The following is a 27,805-nucleotide window of genomic DNA, read 5'->3' as shown; positions in this document are numbered from 1 at the left end:
GGTGTTTTGAAATGGTTTAGGCACATGGAGAGAATGAGTGAGGAAAGATTGACGAAGAGGATATATGTGTCGGAGGTGGAGGAAACGAGGAGAAGTGGGAGACCAAATTGGAGGTGGAAAGATGGAGTGAAAAAGATTTTGTGTGATCGGGGCCTGAACATGCAGGAGGGTGAAAGGAGGGCAAGGAATAGAGTGAATTGGATCGATGTGGTATACCGGGGTTGACGTGCTGTCAGTGGATTGAATCAGGGCATGTGAAACGTCTGGGGTAAACCATGGAAAGTTGTGTGGGGCCTGGATGTGGAAAGGGAGGTGTGGTTTCGGGCATTATTGCATGGCAGCTAGAGACTGAGTGTGAACGAATGGGGCCTTTGTTGTCTTTTCCTAGTGCTGCCTCGCACACATGAGGGGGAGGGGGAAGGTATTCCATGTGTGGCGAGGTGGCAATGGGAGTGAATGGGGGCAGACAGTGTAAATTGTGTGCATGGGTATATATGTATGTGTCTATGTATGTATATGTATGTGTACATTGAGATGTATAGGTATGTATATTTGCATGTGTGGACGTGTGTGTGTATACATTGTGTATGGGGGTGGGTTGGGCCATTTCTTTTGTCTGTTTCCTTGCGCTACCTCGCAAGCGCGGGAGACAGCGACAAAGAAAAATAAATAAAAATATATATATATATATATATATATATATATATATATATATATATATATATATATATTGGTTTTCAGTGAATGTAGGTTTGCGGCAGGGGTGTGTGATGTCTCCATGGTTGTTTAATTTGTTTATGGATGGGGTTGTTAGGGAGGTGAATGCAAGAGTTTTGGAAAGAGGGGCAAGTGTGAAGTCTGTTGGGGATGAGAGAGCTTGGGAAGTGAGTCAGTTGTTGTTCGCTGATGATACAGCGCTGGTGGCTGATTCATGTGAGAAACTGCAGAAGCTGGTGACTGAGTTTGGTAAAGTGTGTGAAAGAAGAAAGTTAAGAGTAAATGTGAATAAGAGCAAGGTTATTAGGTACAGTAGGGTTGAGGGTCAAGTCAATTGGGAGGTGAGTTTGAATGGAGAAAAACTGGAGGAAGTGAAGTGTTTTAGATATCTGGGAGTGGATCTGGCAGCGGATGGAACCATGGAAGCGGAAGTGGATCATAGGGTGGGGGAGGGGGCGAAAATTCTGGGAGCCTTGAAGAATGTGTGGAAGTCGAGAACATTATCTCAGAAAGCAAAAATGGGTATGTTTGAAGGAATAGTGGTTCCAACAATGTTGTATGGTTGCGAGACGTGGGCTATGGATAGAGTTGTGCGCAGGAGGATGGATGTGCTGGAAATGAGATGTTTGAGGATAATATGTGGTGTGAGGTGGTTTGATCGAGTAAGTAACGTAAGGGTAAGAGAGATGTGTGGAAATAAAAAGAGCGTGGTTGAGAGAGCAGAAGAGGGTGTTTTGAAATTGTTCGGGCACATGGAGAGAATGAGTGAGGAAAGATTGACCAAGAGAATATATGTGTCAGATGTGGAGGGAACGAGGAGAAGAGGGAGACCAAATTGGAGGTGGAAAGATGGAGTGAAAAAGATTTTGTGTGATCGGGGCCTGAACATGCAGGAGGGTGAAAGGAGGGCAAGGAATAGAGTGAATTGGAGCGATGTGGTATACCGGGGTTGACGTGCTGTCAGTGGATTGAATCAAGGCATGTGAGGCGTCTGGGGTAAACCATGGAAAGCTGTGTAGGTATGTATATTTGCGTGTGTGGACGTATGTATATTCATGTGTATGGGGGTGGTTGGGCCATTTCTTTCGTCTGTTTCCTTGCGCTACCTCGCAAACGCGGGAGACAGCGACAAAGCAAAAAAAAAAAAAAAAAAAAAAATATATATATATATATATATATATATATATATATATATATATATATATATATATATATATATATATTCTTTCAAACTATTCGCCATTTCCCGCATTAGCGAGGTAGCGTTAAGAACAGAGGACTGGGCCTTTGAGGGAATACTCTCACCTGGCCCAATTCTCTGTTCCTTCTTTTGGAAAATTAAAAAAAAACGAGAGGGGAGGATTTCCAGCCCCCCACTCCCTCCCCTTTTTGTCGCCTTCTACGACACGCAGGGAATATGTGGGAAGTATTCTTTCTCCCCTATCCCCAGGGATATACAGCATCTGGTGTTCCCAGGCGGTCACCCATCCAAGTACTAACCAGACCCAACGCTGCTTAACTTTATTTATTTTGCTTTGTCGCTGTCTCCCGCGTTAGCGAGGTAGCGCAAGGAAACAGACGAAAGAAATGGCCCAACCCACCCCCATACACATGTATATACATACACGTCCACACACGCAAATATACATACCTATACATCTCAATGTACACATATATATATACACACACAGACATATACATATATACACAAGTTCATAATTCATACTGTCTGCCCCTATTTATTCCCATCGCCACCTCGCCACACATGGAATAACAACCCCCTTTCCCCTCATGTGTGCGAGGTAGCGCTAGGAAAAGACAACAAAGGCCCCATTCGCTCACACTCAGCCTCTAGCTGTCATGTAATAATGCACCGAAACCACAGCTCCCTTTCCACATTCAGGCCCCACACAACTTTCCATGGTTTACCCCAGACGCTTCACATGCCCTGATTCAATCCATTGACAGCACGTTGACCCCGGTATACCACATCGTTCCAATTCACTCTATTCCTTGCACGCCTTTCACCCTTCTGCATGTTCAGGCCCCAATCACAAAATCTTTTTCATTCCATCTTTCCACCTCCAATTTGGTCTCCCACTTCTCCTCGTTCCCTCCACCTCTGACATATATATCCTTTTGGTCAATCTTTCCTCACTCATTCTCTCCATGTGACCAAACCATTTCAAAACACCCTCTTCTGCTCTCTCAACCATACCTACTCTTTTTATTTCCACACATCTCTCTTACCTTTACATTGCTTACTCGATCAAACCACCTCACACCACATATTGTCCTCAAACATCTCATTTCCAGCACATCCACCCTCCTGCGCACAACTCTATCCATAGCCCACGCCTCGCAACCATACAACATTGTTGGAACCACTATTCCTTCAAACATACCCATTTTTGCTTTCCGGGATAATGTTTTCGGCTTCCAAACATTCTTCAAGGCTCCCAGAATTTTCGCCCCCTCCCCCACCCTATGATTCACCTCTGCTTCCATGGTTCCATGCGCTGCCAGATCCACTCCCAGATATCTAAAACACTTTACTTCCTCCAGTTTTTCTCCATTCAAACTTACCTCCCAATTGACTTGACCTTCAACCCTACTGTACCTAATAACCTTGCTCTTATTCACATTTACTCTTAACTTTCTTCTCTCACACACTCTACCAATCTCAGTCACCGGCTTCTGCAGTTTCTCACATGAATCAGCCACCAGCGCTGTATCATCAGCGAGCAACAACTGACTCACTTCCTAAGCTCTCTCATCCACAACAGACTGCATACTTGCCCCTCTTTCCAAACTCTTGCATTCACCTCCCTAACAACCCCATCCATAAACAAATTAAACAACCATGGAGACATCACACACCCCTGCCGCAAAGCTACATTCACTGAGAACCAATCACTTTCCTCTCTTCCTACACGTACACATGCCTTACGTCCTCAATAAAAACTTTTCACTGCTTCTAACAACTTACCTCCCACACCATATATTCTTAATACCTTCCACAGAGCAGCTCTATGAACTCTATCATATGCCTTCTCCAGATCCATAAATGCTACATACAAATCCATTTGCTTTTCTAAGTATTTCTCACATACATTCTTCAAAGCAAACACCTGATCCACACGTCCTCTACCACTTCTGAAACCACACTGCTCTTCCCCAATCTGATGCTCTGTACATGCCTTCACCCTCTCAATCAATACCCTCCCATATAATTTTTCAGGAATACTCAACAAACTTATACCTTTGTAACTTGAGCACTCACTCTTATCCACTTTGCCTTTGTACAATGGCACTATGCACACATTCCGCCAATCCTCAGGCACCTCGCCATGAATCATACACACATTAGTTAACCTTACCAACCAGTCAACAATACAGTCACCCACTTTTTCAATAAGTTCCACTGCAATACTATCCAAACCTGCTGCCTTGCCGGCTTTCATCTTCCGCAAAGCTTTTACTACCTCTTCTCTGTTTATCAAATCATTTTCCCTAACCCTCTCACTTTGCACACCACCTCGACCAAAACACCCTATATCTGCCACTCTATCATCAAACACATTCAGTAGACCTTCAAAATACTCACTCCATCTCCTTCTCACATCACTACTATTTGTTATCACTTCCCCATTAGCCCCCTTCACTGAAGTTCCCATTTGCTCCCTTGTCTTACGCACTTTATTTAACTACTTCCAAAACATCTTTTTATTCTCCCTAAAATTTAATGATACTCTCTCACCCAACTCTTATTTGCCCTCTTTTTCACCTCTTGCACCTTTCTCTTGACCTCCTGCCTCTTTCTTTTATACATCTCCCAGTCATTTGCATTTTTTCCCTGCAAAAATCGTCCAAATGCCTCACTCTTCTCTTTCACTAATAATCTTACTTCTTCATCCCACTACTCGCTAATCTGTCTAATCAACCCACGTCCCATGCTTCTCATGCCACAAGCATCTTTTGTGCAATCCATCACTACTTCCCTAAATACCTCTTGTTCCTCCCCCACTCCCCTTACCTCCTTTGTTCTCACCTTTTTCCATTCTGTACTCAGTCTCTCCTGGTACTTCCTCACACAAGTCTCCTTCCCAAGCTCACTTACTCTCACCACTCTCTTCACCCCAACATTCTCTCTTCATTTCTGAAAACTCATACAAATCTTCACCTTTGCCTCCACAAGATGATGATGAGACATCCCTCCAGTTGCACCTTTCAGCACATTAACATCCAAAAGTCTCTCTTTCACGTGCCTATCAGTGAACACATAATCCAATAACGCTCTCTGGCCATCTCTCCTACTTACATACGTATACTTATGTATATCTCACTTTTTAAACCAGGTATTCCCAATCACCAGTCCTTTCTCAGTACACAAATCCACAAGGTCTTCACCATTTCCATTTACAACACTGAACATCCCATGTATACCAATTATTCCCTCAACTGCCACATTACTCACCTTTGCATTCAAATCACCCATCACTATAACCCGGTCTTGTGCATCAAAACCACTAACATACTCATTCAGCTGCTCCCAAAATACTTGCCTCTCATGATCTTTCTTCTCATGCCCAGGTGCATATGCACCAATAATCACCCATCTCTCTCCATCAACTTTCAGTTTTACCCATATCACTCTAGAATTTACTTTCTTACACTCTATCACGTACTCCCACAACTCCTGTTTCAGGAGTAGTGCTACTCCTTCCCTTGCTCTTGTCCTCCCACTAACCCCTGACTTTACTCCCAAGACATTCCCAAACCACTCTTCCCCTTTACCCTTGAGCTTTGTTTCACTCAGAGCCAAAACATCCAGGTTCCTTTCCTCAAACATATTATCTATCTCTCCTTTTTTCTCATCCTGGTTACATCCACAAACATTTAGACACCCCAATCTGAGCCATTGGGGAGGGTGAGCACTCCCCGCGTGACTCCTTCTTCTGTTTCCCCTTTTAGAAAGTTAAAATACAGGGAGGGGAGGGTTTGTGGCCCCCCGCTTCCGTCCCCTTTAGTCACCTTCTACGACACGTGAGGAATGCGTGGGAAGTATTCTTTCTCCCCTATCCCCAGGGATATATATATATCGCTTCCATGGTTCCATATGCTCCCAAATCCACTCCCAGATATCTAAAACTTCCTCCAGTTTTTCTCCATTCAAACTTACCTCCCAATTAGATTGTCTCTCAACCCTACTGAGCCTAAAGACCTTGGTCTTATTCACATTTACTCTCAGCTTGCTCCTTTCACATTAATGAGATGGCCAATTACCTTGCTCTTATTCACATTTACTATTAACTTTCTCCTTTCACATTAATGAGATGGCCTTGATTAGGGCATCAGTTGCTTGTGCTGTATCAGCTAACACAAAGATATAAAAGACAAACAGACAGACTGATAGATAAATGTATAGATAGATTGATAGATATACTTCTGTCAGTGTTCAGGGTTCTTTTTCGTGAATTTTGATAAATTCTGGATGAGTAAATGCAAAGTGTATCATACTAACCAGGATGTGGTAGATATATGGCTTAAGGTCTGCAGCCTTGAACAACTGATGTAATGAAATAGCAACACCTCAGCTTGGTTCCTGATCATGCTGTAGGGGTAAAAGGCCCTAAATAACTATATTAATTTATATTTAGTGTTGTAGCTTACAGTGTAAGGGATGATTGGGCTAAGGTCAGCTCACACCCTTCATTCTTTTAAACCATCTTAGTGTTACTTTTTTCATTTTATCACAGGTTTCTGTACAAACTTAATCCTTAACCATACTTCTTATCGATCTGCACTGTCTGATAAAGGGGACCTCATGTAGACATATGATTTGTGCTTTTATGCCAGCATTCAAGTTGAAATTTGGTGGTGGCATTACATGCCTAAGGCTTCTAACCTTCTAACATGAAGTCTTCGGCAGGGTGTTACAGTAGACTGCGAAGTATAGATGACACTGAATGGTAGTTGTATAGTAGTGATAAGGAATGCAGCAATCCGGTTGATAATGTTTGATGATGATAAAAAGAATTAAGTGTATCAGTTTGCTATACAAATGAAGTAGTGAGTCAAGATATGTTATCTGGCTGTGTAGCTCTTAGAACAATCTCACTATGCTTCCATCAGATTTTTTTTTTTTTGTTACTTTAAGGGAAGGATGAGGCATTTTGATTTTTTGTTATTGTCTTATTCTTATATGATATTCTTTCATTTCATAAATTTTTTTCCCTTGAAAAACTCCCAATTGTCTGAAAAATTGGAATTTTCAAGTGTGTGTTTATGGGCCAGTCATGCTGACGACCATTTTTCTCTTCAGGCAAAGTCGCAAGCACCTGAAGAAACTTGAGAAAAATCTTACATCTGGAAAGTGTGACATCTCCAAAGAAAATGCATTTGATCTTTTCCTGTTGTCAACCTCCATAAGATATTGCTCTTTCTCAGACACACAGAGACTCTTGGGAAATACATATGGTGTGTGTGTAATACAGGTAAGAAGAAAATGAGCAGATGTGCTACGCATTTTTTTGTTACAGGTTTTGCTTGATACTCTTAAAGCTCATTACTACAGAAATGTTTAATTTCAGTTATGTCTAGGTTTTGGTTATTCTTCAGAAAAAAGAAAAACAATGTCATCATCAGATGCTGGGTATCATTAGACAGGATGTTGGATGGACTTTGATGGTAGGCATCTAAAAGCATACTTTGATCAACTGCTGTTTCAATCTGTCATGTTTTCTTGTCTGAAAACCCTAAATATCTTGCTGTAAAATCAGGTGGTTATGTTTAAAAAAATTTTATGATGATATTAACTTTGTGGATGGAAGTTTTGTGTAAGAAATACTATGAAATCAGCTGCGTATTGATGCAATATTTGCACTGGTGAACAAAATTGAACATTTTTTCATCAAGGGTGTAGTGTAACTTTTCTAGACCTATTTCTGATGAAGATTATGAATTTTTAGTCCATTTCAGTACAACATGTCGCATTTTCTTTATATAGATACATACTTTTTCAGTTCATTTGAAGCTACGTGATGCATGGGTGAAGGTAATATGGTAAGATTTGTACCAGTTCACACTTTTTTTTGCAGAAATTCAGTATTCTTAGGTAGAACGTATACAAAGAAGATACTATCCAGAAGGACAAGCTGAAAACATTGAGTTTTTAACCTTCTATGTCACTCTTCTTAAGCTAAAAGCACTGAGCTTTGGGCATCCTTTGGTGCTCTGACTCAGTTTCGTTCCTGTATAACATCCAGCAGTGATCTGCAAGCATTCCTTCATTCCAGAAGCCCTGATATTGATGCTCCATCTCGTTGACATCCTGATGGAAGCACTTTCCTCATTCATCAGACTGCTACAAGGTTCTCCAGGAAAACCTCCAGATGTGAATGGAGGAAATGCACTTCACGTAACATCCTTCATCCCATAGCAGCATAGGATTCAGAGGTCTTTTCGCGCCACCTTAAAGATCTGGAGATCTTATGTTTCCCAAGAGATTTTCACATAGGCAACCAAAAGAGTTCCAGGCCTCCAGCTCCAAGTCATCAAGATGTGTGCTGAAATTGTGGTCTTTCAGGAGTTCCTTTATCTGTGGACCGATGATGATGTCTTCTTTCAACTTGGCCTCAGTGATCTTCGGAAATTTTTCCACCATGTACTCAAATCTTTTTGAGTTTCTCTTGGCTAGTGTTTTCACAATTGCTTAATGAGACCAAGCTTTATGTGGAGCAGGGGAAGAACATTTTGTGGATCAACAAGAAACTTATCCTGGATGCTCGAAATTCCTGGCTCATATAATCTTTGTTGAGGCCAGTCCGACTCCATATAATGCCTGGAAGTTGCTTGACTATCCCAGAGGCATTAAAAAAGCAGTGTTTTGTGAATCCTGAGTGTATTCCCATCAGTATGCCAATCACTTTCAATTCCCCCATATTTTTCCGTTGTAATTTTTGTATTTTATGGCATCTAAGAGTGCTTGCATGGTCTCATAACACTCTTTCATGTGCATTGAATACCCTACAGGAACGGAGGGTTTGTTGTTCCTATTGTGGAGCAGCACCGCTTTCAGACTTTTCTGAGTCAATGAATTAGCGCCTCTAAGAGGGATCATGCTCTTGGGATAAGCAGTGGAATAATGCATCAGTGTTGTTGCAAAAGCAGAGTGGCCCATCCATAGAAAAATGAAAAGTAAGAGTTTGACTCCTTTTCCTGAAATAAGTTACACAAGTGTCCTTGAGCAGACATTTTTCTTTTAGACAAGATGCTAAACGTCTAGCGTTATCTTTTGGCAGTGCCAAGTTTCTTGTGAAAAATAGATGTGATACAAGAAAAGGGAATGCATTTTTGAAATCAGCATCCAAAACTACATCAAGTACACCACAACCCATGTTTGATGATAATTAGTTGTTGACTAGTGTTATGGTTGGTCTTGCTTCCAAAATGTGCCTGTAGAAATACATGTTAGTATATTGTGAGTTCTGAATAGAAGCAAAAATTTTCATTGTGTTTTGTCTCTTGTTCAGAAATAATGCACAGTTGACTCTTTTTTGTATGTTTATAGTTTAGTGACACTGCAGCCTATGGGCTTTAAAGAAATATGCATTAGTGGACTGCTGCCACACAGCAAAGTTGTTGTGAATGACAGTGTGATTTGGAGCTTCAGTTATTGATTTTTGTTTTTGATTAAGGGAGGAGTGGTTTGGGGTATAAAGATTAGAGAAACTATGGGGTTGATTATTGTATTGTGTTGTAGTTGAGAGGATGAAGGCATGTACAGAACATCAGACTGGGTCGGGACAATATGTTTCAGGAGTCGTAGAGGATGTATCGATTAGGTGTTTGCTCTGAAGAATATGCATTAGAAATATTTAGAGAAATATATGAATTTGTTAGTGGCATTTATGGATTAGGAGAGAGCATTTGGTAAGGTTGATGGTGTGGGAGGAAAGCTACTGAAAGCAGTGAAGAGCTTTTGTCAAGAATGTAAGGCATGTATGAGAGTAGGTACAGAAATTATAGTTCATGATGAAGGTTGGTCTGTCATCACTACTGCCTAATTTTTTGATGGATGGAATAGTGAGGGATTACTGCAAGGCTGGCCAGGAAAGTGAAGTTGTTGTTTTGTTATGACGCAGCACTGATGGCAGATTAGCATGGGAAAATGCAGGAGTTTGGGAGAGTGTGTGAAGGGAGGAATTTAAGGGTAAATGTGAATGAAAGCAAGGTTATTTGCATCCCTCCACTTTCAGTAACGTGGGGGTAACTGAGATGGCAAATTGTTAAGAGACAACTGAGACTGCATGATGTTGCAAAACATATGATAACCCCACCACACTCAAATGATAGAATTTGCGCCACAACTAAAACGTGACACACGAAAGCCTTAGTGGTAATTGTTGGATTTTTTTTCTTTTTGAGACATATTACACTATCCTGGGATTTCCAGATGGATCATCAGCACTATTTTTCAAGAGTTAAATAGAATTTACCATAAAAATAATGCAATAAGTTATGGTTGTGCTAGAATACCACTTCTTGGTTCGTTATAACTTTTTATTCCTTTGCAATTCTTTCTGTAGGTGCTCAATTCTAACTTTATGTGATTCTGTTTCCTTTTTTTCTCACAGGACTTTGAAGGTCTGACCCCCAACATAGTTTGTCGTGTTGTGGAGACTGTTGCAGGTGGAGGAGTTATCATCTTTTTGATGTCAGGGATGCAGTCATTACGTCAATTGTTTCCTGTTACTATGGATATCCATGGCAAATTAAAGACATATTCACACCCCAATGTCACTCCGCTATTCAATGAAAGGTTGATTCAAGGACTTTGTGTTGTATAAATTCTTGGTTAAGTTTTTCAAGTTGTAAGTATGTTTTTAGAATATCTTGCTCCTCTTTTTGTATAGTGTTGGTATATGAATACAATGTAAAGTAACTTTCTTTACCTAAGTTATTATTTTTCATTTTTGAAAGCTATTGTTATTGTCTAATAATCATAGCTTAAGTCAGATGGGAATTTTGTTTTTGTTGTTTACAATAAGTTACATGATTTGACAGTGCTGTGTGTTATAAGGGATTGATAGATAGCTAAAAATTTGATGATCAAATGAGAAATCTGCAGATATTGCCTTATTTATTCAATAGTTAATATTTATTATTTCCTTGACCAGATTTGTGCTGTCTCTAGGCTGGTGCAAATCCTGCCTGGTTTTGAATGACCACCTTCAGGTTGTCACTGAATTACCATCTCTTAGTGGCCCTGTTCGCACAGTAAGCTCTTCAAACCTAGAAGAAGTGGAGGCATCTTGCACTGGGCTGTGTGAGTTGAAGAAGAGCCTTGAGGATGGTGATAGACCTCTTCCTCAGCTAGTGGGTTGCTGTAAGACACTTGACCAAGTGAGTTGCATGGACTGTTGTTACAATTTCCGTTTATACAATTAGAGAAAAAAATTCTTCATTTGAGGAGTAATTCATGAGATTCTTTATTAAATATTTCCAGCAGTACTGTTAGCTTCTCATCATTGGAACAAGTTGAGATATGAGATGGTATGGAGAAAACATACGATAGAGCTGATAGAGATGCTTTGTTGTTATGAATACATGGTGTGGTGGGACAGCTGTTTGAAGCAGTAATTAGCTATTATCGGGAAAGTAAAATATTTGCGCAGCTATGTAGAGAGGAAGATGAGTGGTTCCAAGTGAAGTTAGGGTTGCAGAAGGGATGTGTGATGTCATTATGGCTGTTTAATGTGTGTATGATTGGGATGGTAATGGAGGCCCTGTATGGATAGTCCAGTTTTTCTGATAGAAGGTCATCAACCCTATGTTGCACATATGAAAAAATGTAGATCCTATGAAATACAAAGGAGCCTTGTTATATCACTGTTGTTTATTTATGTTAAAGGTGTCACAGTGCATTGACATTAAAGTTAAATGTTACTTAGTTTATTTGTATATATTTTTACATTTTCTGGCCTTTAAGAACAAGCTCAGTTCTGATATGGCAGTACAGTAAAGTTACTTATTTTCCATCATAGTTTTTCTGTTGCACATTTTCTTTTGTGCCACATACTCACAGTAATCTGAGACCACACTGCCTCCCCTACCCCTGGTATTTGCATTGTCATGCGTTGAATGCATGCAAGAAATTGAAATGTATGTTAACTCTAAGATATAATAACTAGAATGAAAAGCATAGGTTTCAACCAATCACTGTCCAACTGTATGATGATGAATTGATAAGAAAATGTGTTTGGTCACCATAATCACCCTATGACACATTTCTGGTACAGGTAGATCTCTGGGCAGAATTCCGTGAAGCCTAGTATTGTTCGAACAACTGAATTTATTGTGGACGATAGATACCAATCTTTCTGTTAGGCCCTCGAAATCTGAATACATTGTAACTTTTTTTGTACTTGATATTGATAAATGCTAATTGTTTGTAATTTATATAGATTTATTTTTTTTTATATTTATTTGCTTTGTTGCTGTCTCCCGCGTTTGCGAGGTAGTGCAAGGAAACAAATGAAAGGAATGGCCCAAAACACACCTACACATGTATATACATACACGTCCGCACACGCAAATATACATACCCATACATCTCAATGTACACATATATATACACACACAGACACATACACATATACACATGCACACAATTCACACTGTCTGCCTTTATTCATTCCCATCGCCACCTCGCCACACATGGAATAACATCCCCCTCCCCCCTCATGTGTGCGAGGTAGCACTAGGAAAAGACAATAAAGGCCCCATTCGTTCACACTCAGTCTCTAGCTGTCATGCAATAATGCCCGAAACCACAGCTCCCTTTCCACATCCAGGCCCCACACAACTTTCCATGGTTTACCCCAGACTCTTCACATGCCCTGATTCAATCCATTGACAGCACGTCGACCCAGGTATACCACATCGATCCAATTCACTCTATTCCTTGCCCGCCTTTCACCCCCCTGCATGTTCAGGCCCCGATCACTCCAAATCTTTTTCATTCCATCTTTCCACCTCCAATTTGGTCTCCCACTTCTCCTCGTTCCCTCCACCTCCAACACATATATCCTCTTCGTCAATCTTTCCTCACTCATTCTCTCCATGTACCCAAACTATTTCAAAACACCCTCTTCTGCTCTCTCAACCACGCTCTTTTTATTTCCACACATCTCTCTCACCCTTACATTACTTACTCGATCAAACCACCTCGCGCCACATATCGTCCTCAAACATCTCATTTCCAGCACATCCACCCTCCTGTGCACAACTCTGTCCATAGCCCACGCCTCGCAACCATACAACATTGTTGGAACCACTATTCCTTCAAACATAGCCATTTTTGCTTTCCGAGATAATGTTCTCGACTTCCGAACATTCTTCAAGGCTCCCAGGATTTTGCCCCCTCCCACACCCTATGATTCACTTCCGCTTCCATGGTTCCATCCGCTGCCAGATCCACTCCCAGATATCTAAAACACTTTACTTCCTCCAGTTTTTCTCCATTCAAACTTACCTCCCACTTGACTTGACCCTCAACCCTACTGTACCTAATAACCTTGCTCTTATTCACATTTACTCTCAGCTTTCTTCTTTCACACACTTTACCAAACTCAGTCACCAGCTTCTGCAGTTTCTCACATGAATCAGCCACCAGCGCTGTATCATCAGCGAACAACAACTGACTCACTTCTCAAGCTCTCTCATCCCAACAGACTTCATACTTGCCCCTCTTTCCAAAACTCTTGCATTCACCTCCCTAACAACCCCATCCATAAACAATTTAAACAACCATGGAGACATCACACACCCCTGCCGCAAACCTACATTCACTGAGAACCAATCACTTTCCTCTCTTCCTACACGTACACATGCCTTACATCCTCGATAAAAACTTTTCACTGCTTCTAACAACTTGCCTCCCACACCATATATTCTTATTATCTTCCACAGAGCATCTCTATCAACTCTATCATATGCCTTCTCCAGATCCATAAATGCTACACACAAATCCATTTGCTTTTCTAAGTATTTCTCACATACATTCTTCAAAGCAAACACCTGATCCACACATCCTCTACCACTTCTGAAACCACACTGCTCTTCCCCAATCTGATGCTCTGTACATGCCTTCACCCTCTCAATCAATACCCTCCCATATGATTTACCAGGAATACTCAACAAACTTATACCTCTGTAATTTGAGCACTCACTCTTATCCACTTTGCCTTTGTACAATGGCACTATGCACACATTCCGCCAATCCTCTGGCACCTCGCCATGAATCATACATACATTAAATAACCTTACCAACCAGTCAACAATACAGTCACCCCTTTTTTTAATAAATTCCACTTCAATAACATCCAAACCCCCGCCTTGCCGGCTTTCATCTTCCGCAAAGCTTTTACTACCTCTTCTCTGTTTACCAAATCATTTTCCCTAGCCCTCTCACTTTGCACACCACCTCGACCAAAACACCTTATATCTGCCACTCTATCATCAAACACATTCAACAAACCTTCAAAATACTCACTCCATCTCCTCACATCACCACTACTTGTTATCACCTCCTCATTAGCCCCCTTCACTGAAGTTCCCATTTGCTTCCTTGTCTTACGCACTTTATTTACCTCCTTCCAGAACATCTTTTTATTCTCCCTAAAATTTAATGATACTCTCTCACCCCAACTCTCATTTGCCTTCTTTTTCACCTCTTGCACCTTTCTCTTGACCTATCTCTTTCTTTTATACATCTCCCACTCATTTGCATTTTTTCCCTGCAAAAATCGTCCAAATGCCTCTCTCTTCTCTTTCACTACTAATCTTACTTCTTCATCCCACCACTCACTACCCTTTCTAATCAACCCGCCTCGCACACTTCTCATGCCACAAGCATCTTTTGCACAAGCCATCACTGCTTCCCTAAAAATGTCCCATTCCTCCCCCACTCTCCTTACCTCCTTTGTTCACACCTTTTTCCATTCTGTACTCAGTCTCTCCTGGTACTTCCTCACACAAGTCTCCTTCCCAAGCTCACTTACTCTCACCACCCTCTTCACCCCAACATTCTCTCTTCTTTTTGGAAAACCCATACAAATCTTCACCATTACCTCCACAAGATAATGATCAGACATCCCTCCAGTTGCACCTCTCAGCACATTAACATCCAAAAGTCTCTCTTTTGCGCGCCTGTCAATTAACACGTAATCCAATAACGCTCTCTGGCCATCTCTCCTACTTACATAAGTATACTTATGTATATCTCGCTTTTTAAACCAGGTATTCCCAATCGCCAGTCCTTTTTCAGCACATAAATCTACAAGCTCTTCACCATTTCCATTTACAACACTGAACACCCCATGTATACCAGTCATTCCCTCAACTGCCACATTACTCACCTTTGCATTCAAATCACCCATCACTATAACCCGGTCTTGTGCATCAAAACCACTAACACACTCATTCAGCTGCTCCCAAAACACTTGCCTCTCATGATCTTTCTTCTCATGCCCAGGTGCATATGCACCAATAATCATCCATCTCTCTCCATCAACTTTCAGTTTTGCCCATATTAATCTAGAATTTCCTTTCTTACATTCTATCACATACTCACGCTGAATAGAATATTTTACAAAATGTTCTTTGTATTTACGTAAAATTTTCGTTGTCTCATCTTTTAGCTAGTGTAGTGTACATTAAGATAGAGTTTGGCAGTTACATGAATGATGTTCTTGTTGTTTCATCAGATACAGCTAAAGTTAAGCCAGTAGGAGAAGTAGGAGGCATATCTTGTATCTCATCCATTGTAGGAGATGTTGTTGATGTGCATGAACATTCATGAAAGTGTTCATCTGGATCAATGGCATCATATATCGACAACTGTCTGACACTTTTTATTCATCTTATGTGGAACACATAAGGCAGAGTTAGGGCATTTCTAGTGCACATTGGAGGGTTACAGTAAATATGAATTGCTAGAACTAAGTGTGAAGCACTTACAGTGTTTGGTGAATTTCATGTGAACATGGCAGTTTGGTAATAAAAATGGTGCTTTTACAGTTGAACTTTATTATTGCAGTGAGTATAGACCATTTGTATTGTATGTGGAATGCTATACTCATACAAAGGGTCCTTGTTTGATATCAAGGTTGTATTTAGTAACCCAATGGACTGTCCATTCAAGATCCAAGGAAGGTGCCATCCAGGTTCTGACCTCATCCATGCTGCTGGTTTGAAAAAAAATTTTGCTGGAAAGGGTGACACTTATCAAAATGACTTTTTGTGAATCCATTTATCCCAATAGAACCCTTATAAAAAGGCGTTACTTTCCTTGAGATTTAACTCATGAATATTTTATATAATGAAAAAGGTTGATAATTAGTACAGTATACTGCATGTATCTTTATGAATGTTGTTACGATAATGTGCTGGGCAGTATGAATAGGTTAAATACATACTTTCCCTTGTGGAAGGGCAATGTTTGCTGCTCATTCATCAGCATATTAATGGCAAAAAGCATTTAATTTAACCCACGTGTAATGCATTTTCTTGATTTCTTACAAGCACAAGGCTCAGTCTTATCATTTGTTGGTCATTTTTGGCTTATGATTTGGTGATTATAGCTGTATGAAATACAGACCTGCATTCCTGATGTACATCCTCCTCTTGATTAGTGAAATGATGATGCTCTTATAGTTTGCTGCTGCTACATACAACCATATAATCCTCTAATTGCTGCTATATACAGCCATATAATCCTCACATCACCATATTCATTATTTTTTTTTTTTTTTTTTATACTTTGTCGGTCTCCCGCGTTTGCGAGGTAGCGCAAGGAAACAGACGAAAGAAATGGCCCAACCCCCCCCCGTACACATGTATATACATACGTCCACACACGCAAATATACATACCTACACAGCTTTCCATGGTTTACCCCAGACGCTTCACATGCCTTGATTCAATCCACTGACAGCAAGTCAACCCCGGTATACCACATCGCTCCAATTCACTCTATTCCTTGCCCTCCTTTCACCCTCCTGCATGTTCAGACCCCGATCACACAAAATCTTTTTCACTCCATCTTTCCACCTCTAATTTGGTCTCCCTCTTCTCCTTGCTCCCTCCACCTCCGACACATATATCCTCTTGGTCAATCTTTCCTCACTCATCCTCTCCATGTGCCCAAACCACTTCAAAACACCCTCTTCTGCTCTCTCAACCACGCTCTTTTTATTTCCACACATCTCTCTTACCCTTACGTTACTCACTCGATCAAACCACCTCACACCACACATTGTCCTCAAACATCTCATTTCCAGCACATCCATCCTCCTGCGCACAACTCTATCCATAGCCCACGCCTCGCAACCATACAACATTGTTGGAACCACTATTCCTTCAAACATACCCATTTTTGCTTTCCGAGATAATGTTCTCGACTTCCACACATTCTTCAAGGCCCCCAGAATTTTCGCCCCCTCCCCCACCCTATGATCCACTTCCGCTTCCATGGTTCCATCCGCTGCCAGATCCACTCCCAGATATCTAAAACACTTCACTTCCACCAGTTTTTCTCCATTCAAACTCACCTCCCAATTGACTTGACCCTCAACCCTACTGTACCTAATAACCTTGCTCTTATTCACATTTACTCTTAACTTTCTTCTTCCACACACTTTACCAAACTCAGTCACCAGCTTCTGCAGTTTCTCACATGAATCAGCCACCAGCACTGTATCATCAGCGAACAACAACTGACTCACTTCCCAAGCTCTCTCATCCCCAACAGACTTCATACTTGCCCCTCTTTCCAAAACTCTTGCATTTACCTCCCTAACAACCCCATCCATAAACAAATTAAACAACCATGGAGACATCACACACCCCTGCCGCAAACCTACATTCACTGAGAACCAATCACTTTCCTCTCTTCCTACACGTACACATGCCTTGCATCCTCGATAAAAACTTTTCACTGCTTCTAACAACTTTCCTCCCACACCATATATTCTTAATACCTTCCACAGAGCATCTCTATCAACTCTATCATATGCCTTCTCCAGATCCATAAATGCTACATACAAATCCATTTGCTTTTCTAAGTATTTCTCACATACATTCTTCAAAGCAAACACCTGATCCACACATCCTCTACCACTTCTGAAACCGCACTGCTCTTCCCCAATCTGATGCTCCGTACATGCCTTCACCCTCTCAATCAATACCCTCCCATATAATTTACCAGGAATACTCAACAAACTTATACCTCTGTAATTTGAGCACTCACTCTTATCCCCTTTGCCTTTGTACAGTGGCACTATGCACGCATTCCGCCAATCCTCAGGCACCTCACCATGAGTCATGCATACATTAAATAACCTTACCAACCAGTCAACAATACAGTCACCTCCTTTTTTAATAAATTCCACTGCAATACCATCCAAACCTGCTGCCTTGCCGGCTTTCATCTTCCGCAAAGCTTTCACTACCTCTTCTCTGTTTACCAAATCATTTTCCCTAACCCTCTCACTTTGCACACCACCTTGACCAAAACACCCTATATCTGCCACTCTATCATCAAACACATTCAGCAAACTTTCAAAATACTCACTCCATCTCCTCTCACATCACCACTACTTGTTATCACCTCCCCATTTGCGCCCTTCACTGAAGTTCCCATTTGCTCCCTTGTCTTACGCACTTTATTTACCTCCTTCCAGAACATCTTTTTATTCTCCCTAAAATTTAATGATACTCTCTCACCCCAACTCTCATTTGCCCTCTTTTTCACCTCTTGCACCTTTCTCTTGACCTCCTGTCTCTTTCTTTTATACATCTCCCACTCAATTGCATTTTTTCCCTGCAAAAATCGTCCAAATGCCTCTCTCTTCTCTTTCACTAATACTCTTACTTCTTCATCCCACCACTCACTACCCTTTCTAATCAACCCACCTCCCACTCTTCTCATGCCACAAGCATCTTTTGCGCAATCCATCACTGATTCCCTAAATACATCCCATTCCTCCCCCACTCCCCTTGCTTCCATTGTTCTCACCTTTTTCCATTCTGTACTCAGTCTCTCCTGGTACTTCCTCACACAGGTCTCCTTCTCAAGCTCACTTACTCTCACCACCCTCTTCACCCCAGCATTCACTCTTCTTTTCTGAAAACTCATACAAATCTTCACCTTAGCCTCCACAAGATAATGATCAGACATCCCTCCAGTTGCACCTCTCAGCACATTAACATCCAAAAGTCTCTCTTTCGCACGCCTGTCAATTAACACGTAATCCAATAACGCTCTCTGGCCATCTCTCCTACTTACATAAGTATACTTATGTATATCTCGCTTTTTAAACCAGGTATTCCCAATCATCAGTCCTTTTTCAGCACATAAATCTACAAGCTCTTCACCATTTCCATTTACAACACTGAACACCCCATGTATACCAATTATTCCCTCAATTATTCATTATAAACATTAAAAATATAGCTTTATGACATTTCACTTTCATGAACATTTGTTAAGTGGGTGGTAATGCTTTTGGCATTCTTTGAACCATGATGAGATGTTACTTGAATGAACATTTTTCCTTTCAGGCAAAAGCTCTCCTCAAGATGATTGACATAATCACAGATAAGGGTGGTCGAGCAACAGTTTCTCTGACTGCTGGCCGTGGCCGAGGCAAGTCAGCATCTTTGGGTCTGGCTGTAGCAGCTGCAATATACTTTGGCCTAAACAATATCTTTGTTACAAGTCCCTCTCCGGATAACCTAAGCACTTTCTTTGAATTTGTCTTTAAAGGTATAGTATTGTTATATAAAGTGTTATGTTGTCTAGCAATGTAAGCACTAGCATTTTTATTTATGATGAATATACCAGTAACAGTGTCAGTTTGTCTCTTTCAGCTGCAAGTATTGCTGTTCTGCTTCATGTGGCATGATTTGAAGAATTTATTCATGCAACATGCTTGTGATTGCTCTAGTCATTGCAGCCATCCAGTACAGTAGTTAATTTTCAGACTCGCCCTGGGGTATCTTTCTCCCATTAGGATCAGTTTATCATCATGATATGGATGTGTTGAAATATATGATCCAGATATTAATGTTGCAGAATTGAAGGAAAGAAAGACCACAGTTATTGTTGAACTGGAACATAACAGTTAAGATTTTTTTTTTTTTTTTTTTTTGCCTCTGTCTCCCGCATTTGCGAGGTAGCACAAGGAAACAGACGAATGAAATGGCCCAACCCACCCCCATACACATGTATATACATACGTCCACACACGCAAATATACATACCTACACAACTTTCCATGGTTTACCCCAGACACTTCACATGCCTTGATTCAGTCCACTGACAGCACGTCAACCCCGGTATACCACATCGATCCAATTCACTCTATTCCTTGCCCTCCTTTCACCCTCCTGCATGTTCAGGCCCCGATCACACAAAATCTTTTTCACTCCATCTTTCCACCTCCAATTTGGTCTCCCTCTTCTCCTCGTTCCCTCCACCTCCGACACATATATTCTCTTGGTCAATCTTTCCTCACTCATCCTCTCCATGTGCCCAAACCACTTCAAAACACCCTCTTCTGCTCTCTCAACCACGCTCTTTTTATTTCCACACATCTCTCTTACCCTTACGTTACTTACTCGATCAAACCACCTCACACCACACATTGTCCTCAGACATCTCATTTCCAGCACATCCATCCTCCTGAGCACAACTCTATCCATAGCCCATGCCTCGCAACCATACAACATTGTTGGAACCACTATTCCTTCAAACATACCCATTTTTGCTTTCCGAGATAATGTTCTCGACTTCCACACATTCTTCAAGGCTCCCAGAATTTTTGCCCCCTCCCCCACCCTATGATCCACTTCCGCTTCCATGGTTCCATCCGCTGCCAGATCCACTCCCAGATATCTAAAACACTTCACTTCCTCCAGTTTTTCTCCATTCAAACTCACCTCCCAATTGACTTGACCCTCAACCCTACTGTACCTAATAACCTTGCTCTTATTCACATTTACTCTTAACTTTCTTCTTTCACACACTTTACCAAACTCAGTCACCAGCTTCTGCAGTTTCTCACATGAATCAGCCACCAGCGCTGTATCATCAGCGAACAACAACTGACTCACTTCTCAAGCTCTCTCATCCCCAACTGAAAGTTGATGGAGAGAGATGGGTGATTATTGGTGCATATGCACCTGGGCATGAGAAGAAAGATCATGAGAGGCAAGTGTTTTGGGAGCAGCTGAATGAGTGTGTTAGTGGTTTTGATGCACAAGACCGGGTTATAGTGATGGGTGATTTGAATGCAAAGGTGAGTAATGTGGCAGTTGAGGGAATAATTGGTATACATGGGGTGTTCAGTGTTGTAAATGGAAATGGTGAAGAGCTTGTAGATTTATGTGCTGAAAAAGGACTGATGATTGGGAATACCTGGTTTAAAAAGCGAGATATACATAAGTATACTTATGTAAGTAGGAGAGATGGCCAGAGAGCATTATTGGATTACGTGTTAATTGACAGGCACGCGAAAGAGAGACTTTTGGATGTTAATGTGCTGAGAGGTGCAACAGTTAAGATATGTGTACCATAAAAAAGATGGTTGTGAGAAAACTAGTGATAGAAAGTATAAAAATGGTTGTGAGAAAACTAGCAATAGAAAGTATTCTGGTTTTATAGAAGATGCAATATTTGGGGTAATTTATATGAAATGTACATCATGTTGCTTGGCTTACAGGATCCACCTCATTCCTTGTTTCCATGCAGCATGTACTCACTCACAGCCCACACCATCATGACATTATTGTTTTAAGCTTCAGCATACAGTGCCCTTTTTAAAGTTAGTTTTTTTTATACATATTTGCCATTTCCTGCATTAGTGAGGTAGTGTTAAGAACAGAGGACTGAGCCTTAGAGGGGAAAATCCTCACTTGGGCCCCACCTCTGTTTCTTCTTTTGGAAAAGTAGAAACTGGAGGGAAGGATTTCCAGCCCCCTGCTTCCTCTGTTTCAGGCGCCTTTTACGACACACAGGAAATACGTGGGAATTATTCTTTCTCCCCTATCCCCAGGGATAGAATTATTTATATCAAATAATTTGTGCCTGCTCTATTTCATTTTGTTATCATTTAATGATGATTTTTTTATAATTAATTGCCTCACCTGTCTTACTGAAGTGGCAAAATGAAAAAATTAATGATGGCCTTATTTGCACACACCTGCTCTTTAGCTTTCTTGTATGATGTAAAACCAGAGCTGTATACCAAATGTATGCTTCTCTAATTCCGACATTCAATTTTATCCCCATTGCTGTTATGTAAGAGTGCTATGCATGCATTCATCCATTCCTAAGGAACTTCACATAGTATAATAAATACTTTGAAAAGCTTAATACCCAATCATTAACACTGTCACCTACTTTCTTGAGAGAGTAAATTGTAGTCCAATCCACCTGTGCTTCTTTTTCATACTTCATAGTTTATAAGGCTTTCTCTACATCCTCTCTCTTCACAAAACCTTTTGCCATGACTGTCACTCCAAATCTCATCTAACCTCAAATGCAGTACAACAACAATGCTATAATCCAACTCATGTAATGGTCCTTTAAAATACTTCACATCTGTTTCACCTCTTCCTCGACTGGTATTACTTCCCCTTTAAAGGGTTGTTTGTTGTTTCAATTTTTCTCATCACTGTTTCCTGCATTACTAACTTAGCAGTAGGAACAGATGAAGAAGTGGCCTTTGGCTTATTTTCATTTATTAGGAGTCGTGTAATGCAGCTAAACCACAGCCCCTTATCTATTCTCCTTGTCCCCTCCACTTTTGATGTTTTTACCCTTATTGTCAACCTATCCTCACTCATGTTTTCCATATGTCAGTATCATGTCAGCACTCCCTTCTCCGCTCTCTTAGCCATGCTCTTCTTATTACCACACCTCTCTTGTACCCTGTCATATCTTATTTTATCTACCCTTCTCACAATGTATCTTGTCCTCAGACATTTCGTTACCAACACATTCATCGTCTTCCTTATATTTTCATTTAGAGCCCATGGCTCGCATCCATAAAACGATATTGGTACTATTTCAAACATGCCCATCATTTCTTTTACTCGACTACCTCCCAAGGTTCCATTCACTGTCATGTCCACTCCCCCAAGTTTTCTTCATTCAAACTCACACCCCAGATGATCTATTATGTCACCACTACTAAACCTATTACCTTTCTTTTATTTGCATTTATTCATGGCTTTCACCTGTCACACTCTCCCAAACTTAAAAACCAATTTCTGCAGTTTTTTACTTGCATCTACTACTCTAACTCCCAAGCCCCTTACTCTTGACAAGCAGCAGACCTTTTCCTCTCTCCAAGACATTTGGAGTCACTTCCCTCACCACCCCATCCATAAACAAGTGAAACAGCCATTCTTACATTACAAACCTCCTGCTGCAGACTCACCTGCACCTGGAACCACTCACCCTCCAGGGCCTTAATGGAAGAATGATATTGTAACAGTGGATAGTTTAATAATCTTGGACAGAAGCTACTTTATGTAGATTTGATGATGTGATGCCAATGAGTTACAAATTCCTTTCCTGCTTCAACATTACACACCCCTGTTGCAGATCCACTTTCACTTGGAAGTCATCCAGTAGGGGCTTAATTCAACTACTATAATGCTGTAAAAATGAATGGAGTCATAATCTTGGAGAGAAAACACTTTATGTAAATTTGATATGGTAATCATGAGTTTAAAAGTAAATACCTGATACCAGCTGATACTAGATCTAGAATGCTTTTACTCTTGGTTGCTGATACTAGATCTAGAATGTTCTTACTCTTGGTTGTTGTATCTGTAGGAAGGAATATTATCATATCTAGCCAATCTGCTTCTATTCTCATCATTCCAAAGATGATCACCTGGCCTGATGAGAAGGGTGCAAGGGGGACATTGACATGGGGCGAAAGCTGCGTTAAGGGCTGTAGTCATGTACTTTGCTCTTTCATATCTTGCTTAATTCTATTTTGAATGTAAAACCAAATCCCTTCTCATGCTTTGTTTATAAACTTGTGCAGTCTTTATTAGGATCCTGTGTTTAGCAAGTTCTTATTAGATTTAAAAAAGAGAGAGAAGGGTCTTGCAACATTTTCCTGGAGCCCTTGCTTGCTCTTGATATCCCTAGTGATCATAGAACCAGGGGATTATAAAAATCTGCAACAGCTCTTTCTAAGTTCTTGTATATTTAATTTCTCCATAAAGTATACTTGCAGGTTCCTGGTTATGTTTTAGCTTCTTTTTTCCATTATAAAGTTTGCATCTGTTTCTCGCTCATTTTGTTTTTATGACTAAATGGAATCACAGGTTTGTGTCTGGCATTTAGTTGTAACTACATGTAGATGTTTATTTTTTGCAAGAGAGCATAGCTTCCATTTTATTTAGCCTGTCTCAGGGAATTCTAACTACCATTATAAGCTTCTTGTTTTCAGTAGAACATTTATTCCGTTTTTATTTAGCTTTTTTTTTGGAATTTTGTTTTTGTGAGATGATTTCTTGTTTTCATCCATAACTCTTGAAATCATTAGAATAGTTAGGTTTTCACAGTAGCCTATATAATCAGTATATCTTTTATATAAACTTTATGCTGTTAGTATGTACACAGATTACTGTTTTGTTATGGAAGGTGATCTTGATTTGATGTCTTTTGACTGTACTTGGGTTGAGAAATTTGATAAAGTATTTATTCACTAATAGTTGTTATGATTTGATAGGTGCCTATCATTTAAAGGTCATCTAGATTATATATATTTTTTAGGATTTGATGCCTTGGAGTATGACGAGCAAACTGATTATGAAATTATACAGTCTACCAATGTAGACTTCAATGAAGCAGTAGTGCGTGTAAACATATTCAGAGAACATCGTCAGACTGTTCAGGTAAGTTTTCAGAAAATAACTTATTAACTTGACTTTTTAGGGAATAAGTTTTTATTAAAGGGAAATTGAGGAAAACTTGAGGTCTAAGTTTTAAACACAAAAAGGTCAGAGCAATTAACATAACTGTGATTGAGTTACTTTGAAAGGAGGTGAATGGGTGCAGAAAAGAGGTGTGTGTGTGTGTGTGTGTGTGTGTGTGTGTGTGTGTGTGTAATACGTGAACATTTTCTAGACAAATTTAAGAGAATATTTGTGGCAAAGAAGTAAGTATGTGGTGGAGAGAATATAGTACTGAACTGGTTGGTGTTGGGAAGAGGGACAGTAGATCGTAGTTAAGAAGAGATCTAAGTAATATTGGAAATGAAGACATAACAGAGTTGAGAAGAGCAATAATACTCCAAATGAATGGAGAAGTTAAGATTTCTTATGGAATGGTGGGTAAGATGGTGAAAAGTTAGGGTGATATTGCAATTGAATGGACCTGTAGAGTGCATGAAAATAGTGGATTAGTGCCAAGAGTCTGAAGAAAAGCAGTAATTATCCCACTGTATGAAGGTCAAGGGAATAAATTGATATTAAGACATAGATGGCTAGATGTTTAGAGGGATTTTGATTGGCATGTTTAAACGATTAGTAAATCATTAATAAGTTAACACTGAATAACACTAGTTATTTTTTTGTCAGGGATTAGAGAAAGTTGTAGTGAAAAGGAATGCACCATTTATGATTTTAGGCAAATTATTATCCAGAAATGGTTAATGTACCACTTTGAAAACCCATGGTCTTGAAAAATATTGTTTTCTATTTGTTCTTTGGTGTACAGTGAAAAGGCACATGGTGAAATTAATAGGAAGTTTCTTAAGTTTTGTCTCTGTGTGGTGGGTGTGGAAGACTTTTGGATGTTATGAAGAGGCCTCAAGCTACCTCACTGTTTTAGTGTGTGTATCTGAAGCACAATATAACTAATTCTCTCTTGCACTTTTTCATGGTCCATAGTGATGTAATCTGATTTCTTCATCTTTTCCTCAAATTCATGTATTCTAAGCTTAAACTACCTTACTGCAACCTTGATATAGGCACTTCCAGTTGTTCTTCATCTTTAAGCTGGTATTTTTACTCTCATCTCAAAGAGCCCATAGAATTCCATACATTTAGATCCTCACTTAATATCCTTGTACTGTAGTATCAAACATTTCATTTTCCTCAATAGTCACACTTTCAGTTTCTTCATTCCTTACTTCAGAGATATTCTTTAGATTTTTCCTTTTGGCATGTGATGATTTATATATTTAAGCTTAAAGGTACTATACTTAAATGGTTCATATAGTACTAATGACTTCATTTTGCACTCACAATTGATCAGAGATGTTAGTTTGTTTGCTGAAGGTTTCTGTTGTTGCCACTTTGTATTAAGTATGTCTATTTTCTGTTTTTAACTGTTGATACCTTGTTTTATTTTTATGTGGATTATTTGTGGATGGTTTAAGACTATTAAGATGGTGAATGTTGTTACTAGTAGATTTTACCTGGTTAGTGTTCATCATAGTGTTCCATGTTAAGCATTGCCTTAATTTATCAGTTGGATGTGGGAGGATATGTGTTTTGATCAGTCCATTGTTGCCCACCATCTAAATGTCTCAGAGTGAATGTGAATGTAGTAACCTTTATACTGCATTAGATAATTTCTGAGTGCCAGCAAGTCAGAATGGGTTCTGCATTTAATATAAGGTGATGTTATAGCCATAGCTGAACCTTGGCAAGGCACCAGAGTACTATGACAAGGCTCAGAGGCCCTTTAGCACCATTGGCTGCATACAGAAGTACAAAAACTGCTAACAGCAACAGATATTTAGGTCCTTTTGAGGCACTCCTGGACTATAGGACCAGAAACAAGTTTGTAAGAATGAAAATGCAAACAGATGACTTAAGAAGGGATACTTATGAAGTTCATGAGTAACTACATTGGTGTAAGTAATATGCAAAGTAACTGTCAAGTCTATTCTGAAATGCATCTGTGGTGTTGCTCTTACCTATTCTCACTGATAAACATTCCATATGGTAGCAGTCTTGTTGAAGAAAGGGTATTTTGCCATGTTCAAAGTAAAACATATACACATATCTTTGTCCATTAGTGTGAGTGAAACCAGACAAATCTAATTTTATATCCCTAGGTTGAGGTTCTCAAAGCCTTTGAGTACCTGCATCATATCACCTCTTAATCCTTTTAGTAGCTTGCTGCTGTTAATCTCTAATTTGTCCATCTGTTTTCCATGTGCAAGCTAATCTCTAATTTTATTGTCTGTTTTTCATGAGGCTGATGCAAACTGAACACAGCTCTTGAGATGGGTAAACCGTAGTGAATTGTAAATTTAGAGAGAAGGTAATCACCTAGACTTAAATTCACATATCCTGTCTTCAAATCCTGGAATTTTGTTGGCCTGTTACACTGTTTCTTTCAACACACTGACTATTTGGCTGTAGGCCACTGGAAATTATTTTACCTAAGTTTTTGCCTCAATCTTTACTTCTTTTGTTCCTCAACACTGTTTATACTTTACCTTGCTTACTTGTTTTTACTGTAAATATGTAAAACTTTGCACTTACTGATTATTGAATATATTTGGTACATATGAGTCCAGTCTTAGTTTGTCTTTGCCAGTTTGGAGATGTAAATATTCAGATACTGGTGCAGCTTTTTTCCCAAGTTAGTATTGCATATGAATTTTTATGTCTTACAACACATACCATGATCATCGTCAATGATGTTTATGAGAAAGGGTACTGGTCCCACAACTGATCCCTGTGGGAAAACACTTTTTAATCTAACTATTTGGGAGCTTGATTGTTGTTTACAGCCAGTCCACCAATTTTTTATAACCACCAGAATGCAAACCCATCTTTACTGAGTGACATAACTTTTGCTTTTGGTTATGGTGTGTAGTGTTGTTAAGTGCTTTTTGGAAATCCAAATAGATGAAATTGGCCACCATACTTTCATCATAGATGTTGATTATATTTTAAAAAAAGTCAGACATATTTGTCAGAGGTGAATGATTTCATCAAAAACCATGCTGTGAATGATTAATTGGTAATCCTCAGA

General features: G+C 39.9%; 1 protein-coding gene across 1 annotated transcript in view; it reads left to right on the top strand.

Annotated features, from left to right (window-relative positions):
* The window catches only part of LOC139759055 (RNA cytidine acetyltransferase-like), a 175,190-nt gene that overhangs the window by 21,298 nt on the left and 126,087 nt on the right, over nt 1–27,805 (top strand). The window contains exons 3-7 of the mRNA XM_071680969.1: nt 7,043–7,214; nt 10,356–10,540; nt 10,899–11,124; nt 19,345–19,549; nt 24,584–24,705. Of these exons, the coding sequence (XP_071537070.1) occupies nt 7,043–7,214; nt 10,356–10,540; nt 10,899–11,124; nt 19,345–19,549; nt 24,584–24,705 (910 nt within the window). The remainder of the gene's footprint in view (nt 1–7,042; nt 7,215–10,355; nt 10,541–10,898; nt 11,125–19,344; nt 19,550–24,583; nt 24,706–27,805) is intronic.

This window comes from Panulirus ornatus, chromosome 32 (genome assembly GCF_036320965.1).
Source record: "Panulirus ornatus isolate Po-2019 chromosome 32, ASM3632096v1, whole genome shotgun sequence".
Taxonomy (NCBI): Eukaryota; Metazoa; Arthropoda; class Malacostraca; order Decapoda; family Palinuridae; genus Panulirus; species Panulirus ornatus.
The sequence above is the reverse complement of the archived record's forward strand: the minus strand, read 5'-3'. Positions and strand labels throughout refer to the sequence as shown.